The following is a 15354-nucleotide window of genomic DNA, read 5'->3' on the forward strand; positions in this document are numbered from 1 at the left end:
ATTTCAAATAGTTAATTTGATACTAATATCGATATATTTTTGTCAAATTTTTATGATATCTTCAAACATATATTTTATTCAAAAATAAAAACATCATCGTTTTCTCAAAATCACATAAAGCCATATTATAACATCGACTGAGATAAAGAATAAAATGAAATATTAAAATAACGATGTATCTCGCTGCATTGCGCGAGTACGCTTCTAGTGAATATTAAATACGTGAGGGATTTCGACAAAATGAATTAAGCCACTAGAAAAAAAACTGTCACAAATAACTGGAGATATTAACGACATAAACGTAAAAAGTATTTTCGTAAATTACTTGAAAATTCGAACTTTTCATGTATATACTAGAACGGTATTCATGCAATGCAGCGAGATACATCTCGATTTTAATGTTTCATTTTATTATTTGTCTTTATCGATATAATACGGTTTTATATGGTTTTGAGAAAACGGTGATTTTTTTTAATGAAATATAAATTTGAAAAAAAAAATATTGATATTAGTATCAAGTTAACTATTTAAAAGTTTTTGTTCTTTTGTGTAATTTCTTTAATTCAATTTTAAGATAATCTTGTGGTTGATGCTCTAAATGTTCTATTTAATAACGAAGAACAAATACTCTTAAAAAATAACAGGGTTTTATGGTCGGTCCCTGACCCCCTTTTTCTCTTCGGTCCACATAGACAAATGTAGGATAGGAATGACGTCAACAGTTCATCACGGACGCAGTGTTCCGGGGGGGGGGGGGTGAGTTATTGTCTATATGAGATTTTGAAGAAAAAACTTCACGCAGATCTTTGTGGATGCAATTCATCTACGTCTACAAAAGAGCCTTCCCTAAACGTCCATGGCTCAACTTTTCTGATATTTTGACTTTTCAACCGTTGAATCAGAAAACATCAATGACGGACCCCTCACAGGCCATCCATGGATGTTTTTCTGTTAACTTGAAGACTTTTTCAACAACTTTTCATGAAATATTTTCTTTAGGGGTGAGCATAGGCGGGTACCCGCCCTTTTTGACAGGAACCGGAACCGGCGGTTCTTGAGATATTGGAACCGGAACCGGTTAGAGCGGTTCTTAAATTTTTGGAACCGGAACCGCCGGGAACCGGTTCCGGGTACCCGCTTTCTAAAATATTAAAATTTTATTATTTAGAAATAAAAAATAAAACATTGTCAAAATTCTAAATAAATAAGCAAGAATACAAATTATACAGAATAATTGTTACAAATATTGTTTAACGATTACAAACTATAATAGATTAATAGAAAATATTCAAAGTTTAACGATTACATACTATAATGGTAAATGTTCAAAGTTTAACGATTACATACTATGAATCCAAGTGAATACACAATTTGAAAAAATACGAATCATTTTATATGAAGAATTTAGATGAATAATGAAGATGACGACGTGCTTTCAAGATGTAAATCTAATATAAATTTGGTATTAAAAAATAATAATAATTTTTTTACTTGAAAAATACCGGGTACCCGGCGGGTAACGGTTCCGAAAAATTGAGAACCAAAACCGGAACCATTCTCAATCGGTTCCGAATTTTAGGAACCGGAACCGGAACCACTCATATTGGTTCCGGTTCCGGAACCGGCAGTTCCAAGGCAGTTCCGGTTCCATAGTCAGATACCCGGTTCCACTGCTCACCCATAATTTTCTTCATAAAATTAAACTTAAAATAAGTGCATCATTAAAATATCTCTTGACTTTGATTTTTAGGAAAAGGATTATTTAATAAAAAAATTATCCAAGGGTCATATATTTTCCCGAGTCTGTTTACCTTTTAATATTCCGTCGATGAAATAAAATAACTTCGATCGAGTCTTCAAAAACACCTGGCGGCATGTTTCATATGATATACGTTTCGAGTCCGATTGTGCTTCTTGATAACGAAAAAACTCTTAAGTAATATAATTTATTCTTAGATAAAAACAATGAAATAGTTAGAATATGATATAAGTCGGCTTTGATTTTGTTAATCATCAAAGTAACGGGATTATACAAAGTGTATTAATAAACGCAAAAATTAATTTCCGTACATAACCACCGATGTATTTTGCCCAACCTTATTTTTGCAAAAAATCTCTTTTTTATAAGAATCAATATCAATGGCAATCTTTATCTAAAGTATATTATAAAGAATTTTATAAAAACTCGTAAAAACCATTTTTTATGCATGAAGTGTTGTTTATTGATACATATTACTTAAAATTCACGATTACAAGTAAATTGAGTGTAAGTACAACTTATTAAAACTCCGTTTTTTTAATTTATATAACTAACTGCTATATAAACATAATCAAATACATGATAAACATCTTATTTTAAATACAAAAAATTTAAAATATAATTAGGATAATCATTAGTTCTAACATAATAATTAATTGTCTTTACAAAAGATTATATTATTAAACCAAAAATAAATTATTTCATTATTAAATAGAATACTTAGAGCATCAACCACAAGATTCTCTCATTCTTCATCAAGTATTTAAGGCAAAACATCAAGAGCATGTGCAATTTTTACTGATTGAAAATCATCCAAGAGCCAATACCTCCGAATGTGTTTACCCTTCTAGGTTCTACATCTTATGAGCGTTTTCTTTCAGTGTGAGTGATCCACTTATATCTCTAGCAAAAACAAAGAGAAGATTGCAACCATATGTATCAGGGTTTGTGTTCTACCACAAAGAACATCACATCTGTGGATCGATGTCTCGAGAAGGTCTCGGAAAGTGCCAAAGTGGATTAATCATGTTGGCGAACCACTGTAAACAACGGTGTTAACGTCACGTTCTCTACTTCATCTTTATGCATTATTTATCCTATTCTTGTAAAAGCGAAGTTTTTTTTGTTGTGATTTTTTTGTTGAAAATTTTGTAAAAAGTGTCGTTTACTACCTTTACCCCCCCCCCCCCCAAAAAAAGGTTGTCTTACATACCAACCAACATTTTTTGATTCTGAAAGTTATTCCCTCCATGAATTAGAGTTGTTCATGGGCAGGACGACCCGTTAGACCCGGCTCATTCGGCCCACTAAAAATACGAACTTGGACAACTATTATCGAGAAAATGGATGGGCCCGAGTTTGTTCGTTAAAACTAACAAACGAATGTTACGAGAATTATATAAAATAAATCTCTCGGGATCGATTTATTTATAGATCAATTAATTAGTGTGGCACAATTTTGAATGTTTCTGTCACATGTGTTTGTAGGAAAAAAAAACTTTTATCACGTTGACGAATAAAGATGTATCTAACTAATTCCAAAAGATGAAAAATCGTACCATAAAATCATAAAAATTAACTTATTTATCATTATTTTATATCTTATCCTTCATCAATTTTTATGAAACAATATATTTATAATTAATTTATGTTATATATTCTACTATTTATTTAAATGCTATCACTTTAAACATTCATTGGACCAGCCCCTAATAATACATACAAAATTCATGAGGATGTTGTATCATTTATGTTATCATTGGTTTTAGTGATGACCAAACCGGCCTGGCCTGGCTCGGCTCGGGACCGTCGGAGGACCGGAACCGGGATTGGTAGGGACTAGTTATAGGCCCGACGGTTATAGCCCGGTTAAGGATTTTGGCGTTTTTTGGGACCGGGACCGGTTATGGGACCAATTATGGAACCAATTTGGTTTAGGGTTCTTTTTTTTAACATTAGGTGTCTGTGTCAGCTTGCACGCACCTCGAATAATTCCAGGGACTCGAAAAAGCAGCCAGGAAAATTCCCATGGTTCGAAGTGTTGCATTACAGTATAAAAGAAATCATTTGTTGTAGCTGTAATTACAACCAAAAGCGATGGGTGCGAGATAGCGAGACATGAAGGCACGATACATTATAACAATTTGTTGTTTCATATTTGATGTGACATTAGACCAAGACATGACAATACTTGAAAGGACAAAAATGCATATTTTTTTGTTTTTTTTTTGTCCCACCAAAACAGGTGGAAAGCACCCGACTGATTTAACCGGACGTGGCGATAGCCACTAGCCAATGTTGCATCAATACGAGCCACCACCGCGTGGTGTTATCAACGAATTTTTGGGAACCTGGTCGATTTGACCGACAGTTTCCGTAAGTCCACTCAAACATAAGAGTCAAACACAACTATACTAAAATTCTAATCAATACAAAATATATACCTTCAATTGATGAAGCCTCTAAACTCTAATAGATCAAATTAGAACGCTAACCCTTCTTATATCTCTTACGGTGCGTTTGGTTTGCAGGAATGTTTCTGAGAGATTTGGATTCCCAGAAGGGATTTGGATTGGATTGGATTGGATTGGATTTAAAATCCATTCTTGTGTTTGGTTTGCAGGATTTGGACATAATATGGCCATAGTGTATACCATGAACTTCAACTATATATCTTGAAGAATCATAAAACTGCATATAGAAGTTGACTAGACATAGCAAAATTCATATGATCATGCATCTGAAGAATCAGTTTAAGCAAGCATATAACAATGACGATGAAACCATCATATGTACAGAGCACACTTAAACAAAAACTATATACTTGAGAAAAGTTTTCATCAAACAAGGAGGACTACTATGTTCATACCTATTCAGATTTAAGCATCTACAAAAGGTGTTATATGGTTTACCTGCTGAGAGTGATGCGAGAAGGCGGCGAACAAGAAAGGCGTTTTGGCTCAAGGGGTTTTGGCTCAAGGCGGTTCAGGGCACAACTTCGTGAGGGGAAAAGGAAGGGAGCACCGGCGAGACGACCTTAGGGCACAGCTTCGCAAGGGACGGGAAGGGAGCACCGGCGATGGAAGGGAAGCGATGGGAGGGAATATGGGTGAAGGAAGCGGGAGGAAGGAAGGGAGATGTAATAATCGACAGGAAGTGATGGGAAGGAAAGGATTGGATTTGAAATCCCGCCCCTTTGCAAAGGATTTCCAAATCCCGCATACATTGGATTTTAATCAAATCCCTGGATTCCAAATCCCTTCAATTTGGCAAACCAAACATAGGATTGGAATGGATTTAAAATCCAAATCCCCCCAAATCCATTCCATTCCTGCAAACCAAACGCACCCTTACGGTTTTGCTCAAAAGACATACCTCGAGAAGATGAAGAAACTAAGCAGAAGAAATGTGTGCTCAGAGGCCTTTGAACACATGTCTCCATGGTTTTGGCCTCACGGATAAGGAAGTGAGCATCCTTGTAGAATACGTTGGAGGGGAAGGTTCTACTCCAGATACCGTCCACCTGTCCTTGCGATACGTGATTTACCTCCCCATGATGGTTGTGAGACCAGTATAGTAAGAACACTCCAAAGGGTTGTAGTTATTATCTTTTTGTAGGCCTATCTAACACTTCTCTCCTTTGTTGAATCAAAAATAGACCAACTTTAGGTAAATGCTTTTTCCTAACTCAAAGACGACAATTGATAGATTCAGGGGTGCTCATAAACCGAACAAATGTTCCCATCAAACCCGACCCATACACTTGCGGTTCACGGATGGGGAAGCCATCTCAAGGAGATTAAGTTGGCATGTTATGTCTAATATACGATGAACCGCAACTCAATAGTCAAATGATCTGAGTCAAATCAAGCGAACACAATATATCCAACATAGATTTAGGGTCTAGGGGTAAAATGTAGCAGCTATTGTCTCCACCCAAAAAGATAAAAAATATTGTTTCCGTAAATAATCATTTGGGATGGCGCACGAGACTCCAACAATGCAAAAATCTTGAAACCCCCTTTTTTTCGATTGAACTCCTAAATCAACAATGCTCAATGAACCACCAACCTCCATGTAAGATGAATAGTCGTTATGGTCCGAGGGCTAAGAACCGTTACCATTCAGCTAAACCAATAAAAGACTATTAATAGATTCAGGGGCGTTTTCAACTTTTTGGATGCCCTGCTACACATATACCAAGACTATAGACCGACTCGACGAGTACTACTAAAACAAAACATAAAAGTTCATCCCACATATTATACTAAAAGTCTTACAAATTAAAAACAATACATTTTTTTTAAAATGACAAAGTAACATATAAAATTCACTTAAATAAAATCATTCTCAGAGAACTAGAAATGGGAATCACTAAGGGGATGTTTACCAAATGCTTACCGGGTAAGCACTTACTGCCAATAGTCACCATTTTTACTTACCTAATCGGGTAATATTCTCTACCATCAAAATAGATTGTCGGTAAGCGTCTTTACCCGGTAAGCGCTTACTGGGTAAGAATCTTCTACCTCACTTACCAGGAAAGCTTATTGGTCCTTGCTATGTCATTTACCGAGTAAGATTTTTGGTCCTTACCATGCCCACCTACCAAGGCAAGGTACACTCGATAAGCACTTATCTGATAAGCATTTGGTAAATGATCCCTAAATTGGTTAAAAGAGTACAAACCTAAAAATTATAATTGGTCTAAAGGTTTATATATATATATATATATATATATATATATATAGGGTTGGGTTCAAGTAAGACCAACCTGTTTTCGTGAGACCCGTGAGACCACATTTTTACACGTAACCTTCACAACAAAAACACTGTGAAGGTTTAAAAGAAGTCGAACCTTCACAGCAAAAACACTGTGAAGGTTTTAAAAAGTCACCTTCACAGCATTTTGCTGTGAAGTTTCAAGTGTAAAATGTTGGTCTCACGGGTCTCACGAAAATAGGTTGGTCTCACATGATCCCAAGTCTATATATATATATATATATATATATATATATATATATAACTTGATAAAGGTTAAAACATGTATAATTGGGTCTCAAAAAATTTGCAGAACCTGTTTTATATCTCACATTGGAACATCGTCAGGCATGACCCTGTACTGATTGTTAGCTTGCAGCTTAATTTGCTAAAAGCCTTGATAGAATGCAAATAATATATTTTGCTAAGAAAGTCTAAATACCCATGGATTTCATTCATATCCTAAACGATCATAGATTCTAACGGATGCCATTTATTAGCTTAGAATGAGGATATCTAGATCTAATGGATGAGGATGAGTCAAGAACCGAGACTACGATACAGATGATCAGGATCAAGCTCCAATTGAGCACTTCGACCAAGAAACCACCAAAACCTAAAGCTAACCACGAAGCAAACAGGAAAGAGAGGTTAACACCTAGATGAAGTTCCATTTCGGTTCGAAAGATTTCGGGATCCACATTATATAGTCATGCTACTTTTAGAAGAAAGCAACTAATAGAAGAGAACTACTTGTAATTATTTTTCTTTTTAAAATACAGAAAGCATATTCACTATTAAAAATAAATTAAATTATTTCAAATTCTTCTTATTGTGGCGCCTGATTGGTTTGAGCTTGGGCTCCAAAGGTCAAATTGTCAAAAGTGTCTGTAGGTCTCAGGCTTAAATCTAAGGAGGAATAAAAATCCCCTTGTGGCCATGGAGGTTCAAATCCGGTGACTCCGGACTACCCGCAAAGCAGGTAATCATCCTGGAATTAATCAGCTCGCCTAATGGGTTGGATATTCCAGGTTAATAAAAAAAATCCTAGTCAACCAAAACATGAACAGCTACTTGAGGGGTTGATTCCTTGTTTATCATTGTAGCATTTCTTGCTTGTGATTTGATTTTAATTTCACATCATTTTTATTTTGATTCTGGTTTTTTGATCCTTGATATTTGTGTATTGGGTTTTGAGTTCTGTTTCAAATGTCCATAGTTCCAGGTGTTTTGGTTTGTGGATTTTGATAGAATCGTATGGAATTGGAATAGTCAATTTCATCGATCAAATTCTTTAGCTATCGTTAGTTGACAACATGACTAAAATTTAACTTCGTCAAAATCCCCCAACTTCCATGAATGCGCACGTATTCCATTCATGGCGTAAACCTATGGAATTCAATTCTATTCCGTTAAAAAATGTTAAAAGAACCTTTCTTCAAACATCAAATAATGCCATTTTAATAATGAAAATCTAAGGAGGAATAAAAATCCCTTTGTAGGCACGGAGATTCAAATGCGGTGATTCCAGGTTACCCGCAAAGCAGGTGGTCGTCCTGAGATTAGTCGGATCGCATAGCAGGTCGGATATCCAGGTTTATATATATATATATATATATATATATATATATAGTATAGATATGATAATAGTTAAAACATCTTTACTAAATTATTAATGTATAATTTAAAATGTTATTTTTTAATATAATTATAAATTAAATATCTTTAATAAAATAATTTAACAATAGAAAATAAGTTGATCAAATATTTACCTAGGTGGCAATTTGCAAGACCCTAGTGGATTTCATTTTTCTAAATAAACCAAAATGTAAGCACCATCTATGTGCCAAATCAGCATGCCATGTGGCCAAAAAAATGCCACGTCAGAACTACGTCTGCTCCACATCTACATCCACTTTCTGCTTACTATGACTTCTCAAACCATGATCAATAGCCCAGAAAACTAAAGTACTTCAAATTCAACCTAAAGGGCATTGTAATTCTATGTTATTTTCATATCAAATGAACATAAACAACATCAGAAAGAACAGATGCTTGACAAGTGGCATGAGTTGCTTCGAAATAAGCTTACGGGTACGCAGGATTTGAGTTGCCGACCCATGGCTAGCATAGAGGGGAGGAATAGTGAGCCGACAAATAGGTTACCAGGGTCCTAGGTTGGACTAGGGGTTGCGTATTTTACTAAACATAGGCTATGTTCCGTTTACCATCACAAATTGGATAAGCAAAAACCAAGGTAAGAGCGTGGCATGGGTCTGCACTAATCACTCACCGAGTAAGAGTCTCTCCCTTAGCTTGCTTACTAGATCAACATCATGGACAGTAAGAGATTTTTGGTAAACAACATCTTTGACCAGGTAAGCGCCTCTTACCAGGTGGTAAACAACCCTTGGTCTTATGGTATCAAGATCGTCACTTTTGAACTCTTTCCTTGTTTCCACAGTTCAAGTACACGTCAGGCACGTATATATCCCACCCCTGGACCTCATCTCCGGCATAGGAAATAGCGGGTTACTTTGGTTTGGTTTACATTATATTCACTTAAAATGTGTAAAGCAACCACTTACATGTTTCTAGGCCAACTTGAATTCATAGGGGGTCAATGAGGCCCTTTCTGAACATAATATTCAAACACTTGTATTGATATGCATCAAGTCATATGTAACAATTACATGTGATAAGGAGGAAGTAGAAAAATAAGTAAGAAATGAACAATTAACATGATGCATGAGAATTATGTGGATGGATTAGCAGCAAGTTATAAACATTTGTATCTTTCAAGCTAACAAGGGTACTGTGTGAAAACAACGTCTTGTTAGAACCGAAGGGAAAATTCTACAAAGTAGTTACGTTGTATCATGTTTGGGTGGGACTGCTGCACGACAAGGAAATCCCATGAGAAAAAGTTGGAAACTGCAGTAAAGAGGATGCTTAGATGGACCTCTGGTTGGACCATGTCGGACAAGATTACCAAACAATGTCTTCGGGCGGAGTTGGGAGTTGCACCTATTGTGGATAAATTGGAAAAGGATCCTGAGGAGGACGTCAGATGAATAACGGAGGATAGATCGAGCCCTAGACCATCATTTCAATTAGAAAACTTTCCTTTACGCATGCCGCCATGCGACAAAAATGGCTAGTATTAGAAACTTGGTATGGACCAACATACTAGTTCATGACTAGAAATGCCACTCTGAGGCCAGGGTTACAACACAAATACTAAATACCGGTACATGACTGAGAATATAACTAAGTTCTACGATTTGAGGCAGAATTTTCCCTCAAATTACACTTCTGCACATTTGAGCAAAAGGTTGATTAACGGCAACCCCACAAGGAACCCGGAAGAACCACATGTGAGGAGGCATTCTGACTCAACGGCTGAGGTTGGCTGAGGGGTTCAAGCCCGTCTCCTGTAGGATTCGAACTTGAACCTGTTGTGTATTTGAGCAAAGAAGCGAAGCCACACACCAGAGGGTGCCACTTCTGCACATCATACTGAAAAATATTTCACATTTTTTGGGGTTGCAGAGAAACAGAGTAACATGTGGTCTGACAAGGATGGATATCAATCATTCATGTATAACTTGCATCTTTACTATATGTGTTCAAGGTTTTAAGTATCGGGAACTCAAGGCGAAGTGTTTTCCATCCTTGCCTCAAGGCAGTTCAGTCTTGGTGTATTTTGATTTTGATGATAGACATTTTACCACTGAAGAAGACTTGGATTATATATGCATACTGATCAAACTGAAGATTAGTAGATCTAAAGAATCTCAGTGAGGCTGAAGACCAGATGTACTAGTTCGATGAGAACTTAATTTCTAAAGATCTGTAGCCAAGTCACTAAAGTCTGAAGCTAAAGATTTGTTCATTGAAGGAGGACGTTCGCAAAGATCAAACACTGAAGGCTTGGTTACCCTAAAGCTAACACATACCTTGACGATGAACGAAGTAAAGCAGACACTGAAGAAGTTAAGAAGATGTTATCTTTAAAGACTAAGCGTCAAAGCCTTGATGAAGCTAAAGTAGAGCACTTGTGAAGTTGAAGCATCAACCAATCACTTAATGCTTCAAGAATTTACTATTTATCTTCCCACTTTATTGCTTACTGCATTTGGAGATTTTATGAAGCCAAAGCAGTGAACCTCAAGAACATGTTGGCTACTTTTAAAATACAAAGATCACTTATAAGTTTAAAGCCCAATCGAGTCTTAGATCATTCTGTGAAAATTTGTTAAGGGATCTTAGCGTAACCTTGTATACCATTAACATGGTTTAAGAATTTAGTTCACATATCTAGTTGATGTAACTCTTTGTACCAAGTTTAATAAGAATTTCCATTTAAACTTCAAGAATGGTATTCACATCCCCCCTTCCTACACTATTTGTGCTAAGATTATGATCATCATTGCACCTTTGGGATGGGTTTTAGTTTATGTAGATTTTATATAATAAAAAATTGGTATATAAATATAGATTGCAGAGGCATACGCCTCGCCCCTGCCTCTCCCACCTCGGACGCCTCAATTTCCACCTCATGCAACCAAGCATGCATCCCATACAAGACTTGAGAGGCGTACGCCTCTTCCGATCTTTAAAATCATGTATCTGTTCCCAGACTTTGATGTACTAGTGAAACCCCTGAAGTAGCAGGCAAAGTACCATGGTCTTCTCAGAATAACAAGTGTAAGTCCACGTGTCTAGTTACTTAGACCATCTATTGACTTGTGAACCATAACTGGTACAGAGCTACCATTAGTTTTTTTAAATCTTCAGCAGCTAACATTTTACTCGATCATACAACAGATAATCTACATATAACACAGAGACAGCTGCACTCATCCCCTTCAAAGTCTTCTCACCAAGAGGATGATGAAGGATACAAGGCTGTCTACCTTTTTTACAGAATTTATGTTTCATTGATTAAAAATAACCAACCTGAAAAATCTGCCCAACTATCAACTTATATGCCATCCGCTTCAGCGATGTCAATCGTCATTCTCTTTTACCACTTTCAGCATGGGGCACATTCTAGTGGGAACCAAAGGATTGCCTGCAAGAAGAAAGAAACTTATATCACAAAGACTAACTACGTGGCGGCCGTCCTCTTTCTTAGTACAATTAAGTAGATTTGTCTGCCCTGTACAAGAAACAGACACATAAAAACATCAACTGCCTGCTGAGCAGAGTGGTGCTGCCCAGTCAAATTTCGCTAATAACAGATAAAAGAGAAGGTCCAACTACGTATATGAACATTGTATAAAAAAGAGCCAATATGAAGAAAGTCGAAAGCGTGAATGCAAGTTGATAGGTCAATCTTTAAATAAAGCACAATATTTGTGCTCTTGAATAAATATTTTCTAGATTCAATGGTAAATCAAGTTATGTAAGTTCTGCACATCCAAAATTTTGCAAATTGTACAGCCAAAAAAAAAAACAAAGTTACAATTAAAAGAAGAATCAAATAAACCCCATTTGCAGAAAATTGCTAGACTCATTGTAAATTGATGCTTATTGCTAATGCTTCTCATTGGACACACCATTTTGAACTCTGCCATCAAAGCCATGATACGGAACTTCAAACATTGGTTTCGGGACAGGACGTCCACCAAAGTCTTCAGGAAAGGCTTCAAAGTCAGGACCAAAGTTGAACTTGACAATGCAATTACTCTGATGAGGAAGAGTATACATTGACGCAGCAGGAAAGTAACGCCCACCATGAAGATCCTTGAAAGCAGACCCTTGACAAATTCCATTTCTGAAAAAACATATTTCACTTCCTGCACAACAAAAATATATATATGAAAGTGGATGACAATGAATGTTCTTTATCTTAGTACTACAAAATATTGAATTCCAAAAAGAAGAAATGTCCTCCATCAAGCAAGAATAATATAGATAATCTCTTTGTTTGGGTATATAAACTAATTGATACTCTTTGTTTGGGTATATATATGAGAAAGTTTGTAAAACTACAATGATGTCTTTTATCTATTTTCCTAATTTTAATTATAGTGGATTAGTGGTCAATTAGGAAAGTAACTAGCTTGTGGCACAAGTATTATAGTATACTATTACATGATCATGACTCGAAAGAGTGTTAATTTATTTACTAAGAATCTTATTTAGAGAAGTATTTACCTAGCCATAATTAGGATATCTAGCAATAGAGATATGATTATAAATGTGGTTGTTCCAAAAAGAGAAATTTATAAATTATAAAATTCAAATGGCCTTGAAAGTATGTTCAGGTTTGAAATCTGATCCTCTACCACAAATTTATCCATTTCTTGTTTACAGAACTTTTAGGTAATATCAAGCGACTGAAATTTACCAATATTTTCCTTTTCCACTGGTAGTCGGTAGGAATCATATTTTTAAACATGTGATCACTTTTAAGGGCAATTCAGTCACTTTTAAGTGATATACGATATACTGACTATAGAAAATAATTTTAGTTTAGAGAAATCAGACATAACCTCTTTCACTCTCCCTCTCGCTTTCGTGTACCCTAAACCAGTTGCTGCCAGTCTACCACCATTACCAGATTCTCATTCAGATATCAATTAATGAACTGACATCGGTGTAAACATTCTCTCTATATTTTGATACTTTCTAGTCGTCCTCACACATTCTTCCTCTCACTTCTCCTTCGCACTCTTAGGATCCAGTGATACCTCATCCTATCTAATCAGCATATAAAATGGGCAATTAATCTGACATCCCTTCTCCTTCATGCCATTACTATTCCTTCGCTACTTAATATGGTTGCATCTCCCTGACTGTGGCTTCTACCAAATACTCCATTAACATGCTGCTGCATCAAAATAAACTTTCCCACTGGAAGGCTTAAAATGATAGACTAGTGTATGTTGTATTTTCATTTGCATATTAAACTTCGCTCGAGCCATAAAGATTTAATAGATCATACAAGAAAATTATAACAAAAAAAATTCGAGTACACACTACAGCCTATAACCCACGTATCAAGAAGAGCTACATCAAGCTTGGGAAACTAAAAAGAATTAAAACAAGATGAACCTTCTAAAACAAAGAAAAATAACGTGATCTCGCCAGTTTAGATCACCTAAAAGTACAAGAAAGCTAATAAACTACATCCTGATAACAGATAGCAAATATAACATAATGCCCGAACAAATGCTAGATAATACGCTAATATCTCAACTGCCAAATTGCTGATGATCCAGAAACACATGTCTGTAGGAAGTAGGAACAATGGAGGAAAAAAAACAACCCTACTAATAAGCACATATTGCCCAACAACCTCAACTGAACATTAAAAAACAAACATAAAGTCACGAACCTGGAACAACTTTAGGAGGGTCTTCTTTTGCATCTGTAGCATATGCATATCTTTGTCCCTTGTACAAAACCAATTGTGGTGGCTTTGGCGCATACAAATTCCCATCAGGCAGGTTGATATAGAACCCAATTACATCACCTTCAACATATCCTTCATCCCCATATTTCTCCCTTAAAGCTTTATGTACCTTGCTCCCATCAATATCCCTGTATCCATAACTGTTCCCATCATAGCCAACAGGCGCCTGCAAGTCCCCCTTTTCAGTAGACCACCCGAGTCTCGTATGCCCTGTTTCCCCTAAGCTCACCACCTTAATTTCAAAATACCAAGCTCCCTCCATAACCCCTCTAGTAGCCCTCACCATTCTATACCCTTTACAACTACCTGCACTCAACCTATCTTCACTCAATTCTACTTTCTCCGCCTTGTAAACCTTCGAAAGACAAATTTTCATATCTGCAGTATCGTCGTTCTTGTCAGGATACCGATGAATTGGAGTAATCAAAACAGAGTCCTCTGTTTGAGCAGTGGTGCTGGTGGTACTCTTGGTTCTCTTTTTCCCCTTTCGAGACGATGGCTTTGTCCACACATTGTTGCCCTTGCTCTTTTTCTTCTTATTGCTGTTAGTTGACTTTTTACCGCTAGGCTTTTCGGTAGGTGGGGGCATCGGCGTCACCGGTGTTGCTGCCGCAACTTCTTGAGATAATTCTTCTTCGAGTTGCGGTGCTAGTAACGAGATGCTCTTATGCTTCTTCGCCGGACGCTCTTCATTGTCTTCTACTTCGTCTTCGGACGACATAATTTTCGTGAAATTAGGCGAGTCTTTAGGGGTGGGTTCAAGGTCTGAGAGTTCTTCCGAGGGAATCGGGTCATCTTTGGTGCCGGAATCAGTATCGGGGGTTGCGGAGGTCGTGGAAGTGGTGGTAATAGTGGTGGTGGTGGGGACGGTTAGGGCTTCGTCGGCGGTGGTAGTGATAGTGGTAGTGGTGGTGGCGGTGACGATTTCTGGTTTTGGATCCGCCATTCCTGGATTAACGTCGCTGGTGTTGCCATTTGTATTGGTGTTGTATGAGTTGTCTTCTTCTTGGTCTTCTTTGTAGGTTGCCTGAAGATCATCCATGGGTGATTGGGTGTAAAGGGTTAGGGTTAGTATTCGCAAGATCGAGCTAGAAGGCAGTTCGATTACACTGGGTCACGGCATCGTAGACACCTTTAAAGATGATCAAGCGAAACGATCGAGTTAAACCGGTCCAAATAAACCGTTAAGAGATTATTTTTTGATTATCAATAAAAATATTCTTCGTATATATTTGGATGTATTTTTGTTGCAAGTTTTAATACTAAATCAATACTTTTATACTATGTTGTAAAACATTTGGTAAAAATTTTTAAAAATTATTTTTTATGCATACAGTATTGTATATTAATGCATATTACTTAAAATTTAATATTACAAGTAAATTATGCATAAGTACAACTTATTAAA

At 36.5% G+C, this 15354-nt stretch overlaps 1 protein-coding gene across 1 annotated transcript; it reads right to left on the reverse strand.

The window, feature by feature from the left end:
* Window positions 1–11219: 11219 nt before the first annotated feature.
* On the reverse strand, window positions 11220–15048 carry LOC112520519 (protein TRAUCO). Its single transcript, XM_025128972.1, has 3 exons — window positions 13869–15048; window positions 12085–12324; window positions 11220–11597 (listed from the first exon to the last, which is right to left on the reverse strand). Exons 1-3 carry the CDS (start codon window positions 14986–14988, stop codon window positions 11533–11535), a joined length of 1425 nt encoding a protein of 474 aa, XP_024984740.1. The 5' UTR covers window positions 14989–15048; the 3' UTR covers window positions 11220–11532.
* Window positions 15049–15354: the final 306 nt, after the last annotated feature.

This window comes from Cynara cardunculus (genome assembly GCF_001531365.2).
Source record: "Cynara cardunculus var. scolymus isolate 2C chromosome LG 10, CcrdV1, whole genome shotgun sequence".
NCBI classification, from domain to species: Eukaryota; Viridiplantae; Streptophyta; class Magnoliopsida; order Asterales; family Asteraceae; genus Cynara; species Cynara cardunculus.

Excerpts from the sequence above, each read along its gene's own strand:
- LOC112520519 (XM_025128972.1), bottom strand. The coding sequence starts at position 14,988 with ATGGATGATCTTCAGGCAACCTACAAAGAAGACCAAGAAGAAGACAAC. Across the intron at positions 12,325-13,868 it reads CCCTCCTAAAGTTGTTCCAG|GAAGTGAAATATGTTTTTTC; the intron begins GTTCGTGACTTT and ends TTTGTTGTGCAG. Across the intron at positions 11,598-12,084 it reads TGATGGCAGAGTTCAAAATG|GCAATCCTTTGGTTCCCACT; the intron begins GTGTGTCCAATG and ends TTCTTCTTGCAG.